This window comes from Carassius auratus, unplaced genomic scaffold, assembly GCF_003368295.1.
Source record: "Carassius auratus strain Wakin unplaced genomic scaffold, ASM336829v1 scaf_tig00021298, whole genome shotgun sequence".
In the NCBI taxonomy this organism is placed as follows: Eukaryota; Metazoa; Chordata; class Actinopteri; order Cypriniformes; family Cyprinidae; genus Carassius; species Carassius auratus.
In genome coordinates, this window is record NW_020525098.1 from 1,996 (window position 1) to 10,214 (window position 8,219).

At 40.7% G+C, this 8,219-nt stretch overlaps 1 protein-coding gene across 1 annotated transcript; it reads left to right on the forward strand.

The window, feature by feature from the left end:
• Positions 1 to 355: 355 nt before the first annotated feature.
• LOC113076783 (transport and Golgi organization protein 1-like) lies at positions 356 to 3,444 on the forward strand. Its single transcript, XM_026249479.1, has 2 exons — positions 356 to 718; positions 3,014 to 3,444. Exons 1-2 carry the CDS (start codon positions 370 to 372, stop codon positions 3,238 to 3,240), a joined length of 576 nt encoding a protein of 191 aa, XP_026105264.1. The 5' UTR covers positions 356 to 369; the 3' UTR covers positions 3,241 to 3,444.
• Positions 3,445 to 8,219: the final 4,775 nt, after the last annotated feature.

An 8,219-nucleotide genomic window follows, 5' to 3' on the forward strand; every position in this document is an offset into this window, starting at 1 on the left:
GTACAACAGATAAATGCTTCTGGTGACAATTGTTTTTTGTTTTGTTTTTAGCATGTGAAAACGCAGATGGAAAGGGCAAAGAACCCAGCAGAAAACTAATGGAGGACAAAGAGCCCAGCAGAAAACTAATGGAGGACAAAGAGCCCAGCAGAAAACTAATGGAGGACAAAGAACCCAGCAGAAAACTAATGGAGGACAAAGAGCCCAGCAGAAAACTAATGGAGGACAAAGAACCCAGCAGAAAACTAATGGAGGACAAAGAGCCCAGCAGAAAACTAATGGAGGACAAAGAGCCCAGCAGAAAACTAATGGAGGACAAAGAGCCCAGCAGAAAAACTAATGGAGGACAAAGAGCCCAGCAGAAAACTAATGGAGGACAAAGAGCCCAGCAGAAAACTAATGGAGGACAAAGAACCCAGCAGAAAACTAATGGAGGACAAAGAGCCCAGCAGAAAACTAATGGAGGACAAAGAGCCCAGCAGAAAACTAATGGAGGACAAAGAGCCCAGCAGAAAACTAATGGAGGACAAAGAGCCCAGCAGAAAACTAATGGAGGACAAAGAGCCCAGCAGAAAACTAATGGAGGACAAAGAGCCCAGCAGAAAACTAATGGAGGACAAAGAGCCCAGCAGAAAACTAATGGAGGACAAAGAACCCAGCAGAAAACTAATGGAGGACAAAGAGCCCAGCAGAAAAAAGACAACGAATAAACAGTCTGGTAAATGCTCCTACACGTACACATGTCACTAAACACCAAGTTGCTTAGGGTGCTTTCACAACTGCCTCATTTAGTTCGGTTGAATATTACCAGAGTTCGTTTCCCCCTTTGGTGCGGTTCATTTGGGCAGGTGCGGTGTCCTCTTCCTGACGTGCCCTTCAAGGGCGCAAAAACATAGTTTGAAATTCGTCCATACTCTTTCTCGCCAGGCTTGGGTGTGCTAGGTTTTTAATAGCCTGACATTATCCTACTCAATTCTAGTCAGAATTTGAGTCCGATACCGTTCCATTGGGCTGATTATGGGGCGTGTCTCAACTGAACCAGGAAAAAAAAAAATGCCTCTGATTGGTTGGTGGTCTATCCAATTGAGTGCAGAGCAATGGAGTTCAGATTCAAAAGGTTAAACATGTGCGCTCTTTGGTGACGTGGTTGATTACGTTACTTTTGTTCAGCTGTCCATCATCGTATAAAGCCCGCCCTGACAAATTGATTGGTCTGAACTGTGTCTCTTCGGGCATAGTTGCGCCTCAACGGTGCTAACACCAGACCAAACTTCCTGTCCTCAAATGTTGTGGGCGGGGCTAAGTTTGGCTGGCATCCAGGCTAGGTTTTTAATATTAGGGGCATTTTTTTTTATTTATTAAGGGCTGATTTAAATATTTTTAAAAAATATGATTGGATTTTATACTAACCTTAATACAGTGTTCCACTATAACATCTGTGTGCATTTACTTTTGTGCATGACTGCATTTTCCATTAATGCAACATCCACAATAGTGCTTAATTTGTAAAACAAAAGGTTCTGGAATGCAAAAGGCCTATTAGAGCAGAGGGGTGACGTGATGAGGCAAGTGCAGGTCCCACATGCTATGTTCTCAAATACGCCCTGTACTACACTAATCTTTGGCCGTGTTTACATTTATGTGTCTGCCTTTTAAAACGCATTACTTTTGCCATGTTTGCGCCTTGCATTTAGATTACTCCGTTAGATTACTCCATTAGATTAAATAGTTTGTCTTCAATGTGTGTTAAGAACTGCAGATAAACAAGGGATGCATTTTTTTTTTAGAGTGGATAGGAAGGCGTCTTGTATTGGTCCTGCACCACAGTATGACTAGATGTGGATGTCATCTATCAGTTAATGTACTTACCTTTTGACCTTCACTCTGCTCCGTGCCTTGGTCATGGAAAATTCTTAATGAACTTGAAAAGGCGCTAAAACGCAGATGAAAAGATGGGGCAGAGCCGAAGCCTGCAACTTGGCTGGATGGGGGGCTTGAAAGACTTGGCAGAGTCAAACCTCAAGCCTGGCTGGTTGGGGGACTTGAGACCATCGCAGGGTGGGCTAAGCCCTTGACGCCAGGCATGAGCAAAGCACACAAGCACTTAACGCTGATTGGCTGCCTTTGCTGCCACTCAAAAGAATGTAAACTTCTTTCGGTGGGAATGTAATGGAAAATTGGCACACCGCTTACACACTCACAGCCTGGAAGAGCAAACCTCAGAACACGACTCGCTGTTTCGTGTTGAACTTCACTAACACTGCTGGAAATTCCAATTTGAATTTGATTCGATCCTCGATTATCTCCACATTAATTGACTAATAGCAATTTATACATGCTAATTTACATATCTGAATAAAATAAAAATTATAACGATGATGATAATAATAATAATAATAATAATAATAATAATAATAAAATGGCAGTTTTTAATTGAATGGTTTAGTCACCAACAAAATTCCCACAGTTCCATTTGTGTTATGCCATAGTTTAGACGCGTTTATTATTATTCTGTTTTGTGGAAAAATGAATAAAAATAAATCATATTTTGCGAGGACGTATTTTATTTTTGTTGTCCCAGCCCTAGTTTAAATCAATAATTAATCAATATTGAATTTACTTTTTTTGAATTTATAGTTTTCACCAACTGTGACTGTAAAGCTGCTTTGACACAATTTGCATTGTAAAAGGCGCTATATAAATAAATGTGACTTGACTTGACTAAGACAAGGTTAAAATGTTTTTTCATTCTGTCACCAAAAACTGTAATAACATGCCCATTTGGGCTGGTTTGGCAACACATGAGCTCGAACATGAACATTGAGGAACGTTAAGTGATGAGTCAAGATTCTGCTTATGGCAGTTGGATAGTAGTCAAAGTTTGGAGATGATGTGAAGAACACTATGCTGATGCTGCACCTGTAGAGAAACATCTTTTGGTGGAGTCAGTGTGAAGGTTTATCTAGTTTAAAAGTTGAGTTTGTTTTCATTGATTTTCTTTGTCTTTTTCTAGTTCCTCTGGAAAGTGCTAGGAGAGCAAAAAAGCATCAATGGTCTCCCATGGAGGTTGCCGCGGTCATGAGACATTTTGACGAACACATCAAAAAAGGAAAACTGGCCACTATGATTGAATGCCAGCAATGCAAGGAGGCAGAAGATCCTGCTCTGGCTGGTCGCTCTATTCTAAACATAAGAGACTTCGTAAGAAATCGTGGTGTGACTTTGAAAAGAAAAAAATAATCCTAGCTATAATATGGAAATGTGATGAATTGTCCACCAGTGATGTCATCTCCACACAGTCCATTTAGTTCTAATTTGGTTTAGTTTGCCTGTTAAGTTATGTTTCCCATGTTCCTTTTTTGTCCTTTTCCAGCCACTAATCAGTTACCATGGAACATTCATTTACTAAAAAAACAGTTATTAGTCGTGAAGTTCATCATTATACCATGCATTTAAGCTCCTCTTTAGTTCTCATTTTCTGTCCGGTTTTTGTTATATACAAATATATTTTGTTATATATATTTGTTGCTGTCTGCCTGTGGATTTACCGGAGTTGTTTTATTTAAATATCCACATTGATTTTGAAGCGTTTTCTTCTTCATTAAAACATTTCACAAAGGGAACTGAAGACTGTCTTTCCTCTCTCCTGATTGTACTCATCTACATCCTTTATAAACTAATTCCTTTATACACTTGTGATTACAGCCATGTGAGGTGTGTTGGCCCAAGGGTCCAGTATCTCTACAGCGCTATAATTCAGATTGCTCCTCTGTCTCATTGCTTTCAATCACTTTGCCATGCCATGTGATGTGACATTTTCTTTTCAGTATTTACAGTTCCCGCGGAGTCTTAAAAAGTCTAAAATTCAGAAAGTGAAGTTTACGTTTTTTAAAAAGGTTTTTTTTTTTCTTAAATTAAATTTATCCAGGTCTTAAATTTCTTACCCCTGTTCATTTCTGAAAAGTGCTGTTCACAGAAAATAAAGTGGTAATTTAAAACGTGGAGGCAGAAACTGTATGATAGGCAGTGTTGGGGCTAGTTACTCAAAAAAGTAATATATTACATATTACATATTACTCTCAAAAATAGTAATGCCTTACTTTACTTTATTACTCCCTGGAGAAAGTAACTAGTTATATTACTAGTTATATTACTAGTTACATCTTTTTTTCTTAATTACTCTATGATTGCCTGAGATGCATCAGATGGAGGGAGAACATACAAAGGAGGAGTGTTCTTTAGGGTCTTTATCAGTGGCGGCTCTTGCCAATTCTCTCAGGGGGGGCAAATGTTTGCTCTATTAATGAGGATAGGTCACCCATTCAATTGATAAATTAACGGGTAGTTAAAGATGTAAAGGGAACCGAACTACTGTAGAATTAATTAAAAATAAACTGACATTAGGAATCAATCTCTTGCACTCCTTATTTTTCTATATCCGTGTTAACACTATTCAGCAGCATATGAAGACTAACACCAGGATGTGGTTTTTCCAAAAAATACTTTTTACTTTTCGATTTCAGTTTAATAAGAAATAATTGAAGTCACATAAATCACTGTTTACACAACTCACTTATATTACTGCTCGTCAGTACACCTGTTCTCTAATCAGCGGTTAATTCCATCAGGTGCGTGATTTCACATAGAGCAGCTGTTACTACACAGAGCCGTTATTAACTGAGAAGATGCGCAAATCCACGTTCATTTTCAGCGTTTATTGGCACGGTTGTATGAACATATGGTTCACGCACCTGATGGAATAAACCGCTTTAGAGAACCGGCTTTACTGAGATGCGCATTAACGAGCGGCCGATCGTGATCGGAGCACTCCTACAAAATAATTACTGAATCTCCACCCGTCGAAACTAGCTTTCTGTTGCTGGGAACCTTCCTCTGAAAAAGAGCTTGCCGTTGTTGACGCTTCCATTTTTCCCCATCTGTCTGAGCGTGCCGCTCTGCTGCCGGCTGTCGACCAATCAGTGATGGTAAATGATACCTCGTGCCAAACACAGACCAATCACTGTTCCATTCACGCCCTCCTTCCCTTCCCTTCTGTTCTCTGTGTTGTGTGCCTTGTGTGTGATGAAGGTGCTACTGGCAAATGTAACGCAAGTAACTAGCTTGGGAAAACTGTAATAATATTACCATTTTCAGACGAGTAATGCCTTACACTACTAGTTACTGAAAAAAGTAATATTATTACAGTAACGCGTTACTTTGTAACGCGTTACACCCAACACTGATGATAGGTGGCCTCTAAAATGGAAAGCTCCACACTTCGTACGTCATTGGATCACACTTCAATCCAGTTTTAATTATTTTTTTAAAGAGTATACACATGTAGGCAATCATATTTCACGCAAATCGTGGCATAAACTATATTTCGGATGTTGTGATCTGACTGTACATTGTGGTTTTGCTGAAAAACAAACCTTAAATTTAGTTTAGTATAAGCAAAAATCCTTTCTGGGTAAATTTAACCAACTAGCCCGTGGCTTACCTGAGCATTTTGCAAACATAGAGGACGCAGAAGCGAAAAATCAACACTGCTTTATTGAAAATCAACTTAAACAGTAGGGCCATCGAGTCATCATGAGCCACCAGCAAGTCATCTTTAGTGTTACAGAGTTTTCACTTAGGAGGCTTTTGTTTACCTCAATGCTGTTTACCCTGTTTACTGCCTTGACTTTAATCTGCTCTCTACTGCAATGCACTCTTCTCATTCAGTACTCCACAAAACGGCTGCGACTGGCGGTCCAAAAGCAAGAAAAGTACTGTAATAGACTAAATATACTCCAAAAGGGCAATTTTCTTTTTACGAACAATTCAAACTTTTTGGAGTGTACATTATTTGTTTGTTGTACATCTTTTTTGTTGTACATTATAAACATGCATAAACATTATGGGGTAGTTTCCTGGACCGGGATCATCTTAGCCAAGTTTAATTAGGAAATATAACTAGTTTTTAACAAACATGCCATACTAAAAACATTACTTGCATTCTGAGGCAAAACAAAGGGCACTGATGTATTTATAGGTATGTCAATGCAAGTTGTTTTCAGTTCGGACAACTCTTACTTTTTTTTTTTCTCCCTAGAACTAGATTAATTTTAATTTCTATTCACAAATAGTATGGATTCTGTTGCTCTAATACTTGTCTGTTTAAGGTTCCATTTATCCATGTTTGACCCTTTAATACACAGAGTTTAAATGTTTGTGTATGTGTATGGCCATGGTCCTGACAACTAAAGTTGGCCTTGTTAATTACTATTTGTGTCATGGGCGGAGCTAATTACCTTATTATGGTTTGTCCTCTTAATACAGCATGGTGTCAGGTTCTTGTATTTTGAGTTCTGATGTGTTTATTCACATTTTGAAGTGAGATTTGTGTTGTATAGCTCAAATAGGATTTTTAAAGATTTTGTCACAGGTCAGGAGGGCCAAGCTGGACTGCGCCCACCCCTAAACCAGGACCACCTCGAGGAGCGTATCAGAGGGAAGAGTCGGAGACAGGGAATAAATTTAACAAGTTTTATTTTGAAGTAAAAGCAAATTGGGAATCTTAACCTAAAATCTTCTTTGTTACCCTCAGGGCTTGAAGGTAAACAATGCAGCGACCGGGGACTCTCCCGCCCTCTTCCTCTGTGCGGGCCCCGCAATAGATGGACAGATGGGTGGTCAAGTAGGTATTTCACAGGTGGGAATACAATCGGCAAGCCCGCAGTCTGGTAAGTCTCCTCTGGTAATTAAATACTTCCAAACTCCCTTCCCTTCTTCACAGATGCAGAATTTGGGACGGATGGATATCGGTCAGGTCCGTACACGGCAGATACACAGCCTTGAGGTGGGGATGTGTTTGGCAAGTGAGGGGTCCGGTAAGTCTCCTCCGGTAAGTATGTAATTCCAGCCTTCCTTCCTTCTTCCACAGGTACGGAATTTGAGGCGAATGATATCAGTCAAGTACGTATACGGCAGGTGCACGGTCTTACAGTAAGGTGGCTTCTCCTGACACCGTCAGAGTGGATATTCCAGACAAAGCGTGCCCATCTCACGTTCGTGACAAAGGACAGTCACCTCTCTCAGCACAGGTGGGCCACAAGGATGCAACAAACTCTAAGTCAACAGGCTGTGCAGGGTTTCTACTGAAACAGACAGAATGGATGCTTCAGACAAAGTATACAGTTCACATGCGTTGGAAGGAACGAACACTTCTCACAATACGGGTGAATAGCAGGGATACAGCAGACTCGAAGTCAACAGGCTGAATGGGGCTTCCTCATACAGATGAGTAGCAGGGATACAGCAGACTCGAAGTCAACAGGCTGAATGGGGCTTCTTCTGAGACAGACAGAATGGATGTTTCAGGCAAGTATACAGTTCACATGCATTGGAAGGAGCGAACACTTCTCACCATACAGTTGAATGGCAGGGATACAGCAGACTCGAAGTCAACAGGCTGAATGGGGCTTCTTCTGAGACAGACAGAATGGATGTTTCAGGCAAGTATACAGTTCACATGCATTGGAAGGAACGAACACTTCTCTCAATACAGACGAATAGCAGGGATACAGCAGACTCGAAGTCAACAGGCTGAATGGGGCTTCTTCTGAGACAGACAGAATGGATGTTTCAGGCAAGTATACAGTTCACATGCATTGGAAGGAACGAACACTTCTCACAATACAGACGAATAGCAGGGATACAGCAGACTCGAAGTCAACAGGCTGAATGGGGCTTCTTCTGAGACGGACAGAATGGATGTTTCAGGCAAGTATACAGTTCACATGCAGTGGAAGGAACGAACACTTCTCACCATACAGTTGAATGGCAGGGATACAGCAGACTCGAAGTCAACAGGCTGAATATGGGCTTCTTCTGAGACAGACAGAATGGATGTTTCAAGCAAGTATACAGTTCACATGTATTGGAAGGAGCGAACACTTCTCACCATACAGTTGAATGGCAGGGATACAGCAGACTCGAAGTCAACAGGTTGCACAGAGCTTTTCTGAGGCAGATAGTAAATATTTCAACAGGGCATCTCTTCTCCTATTAGCACAACAGAGGGGTTAATTCACATCCCAGATGATAAATCCTCAACATCCAGACAGTTGGAACAAATCAGTGTCGCAGGACTCTTACTATTGACAGTCAGCCCTCATGACACATGGAGAGTGCATGGCAAACAGGAATGTAGCTTACACACACACACGACAATT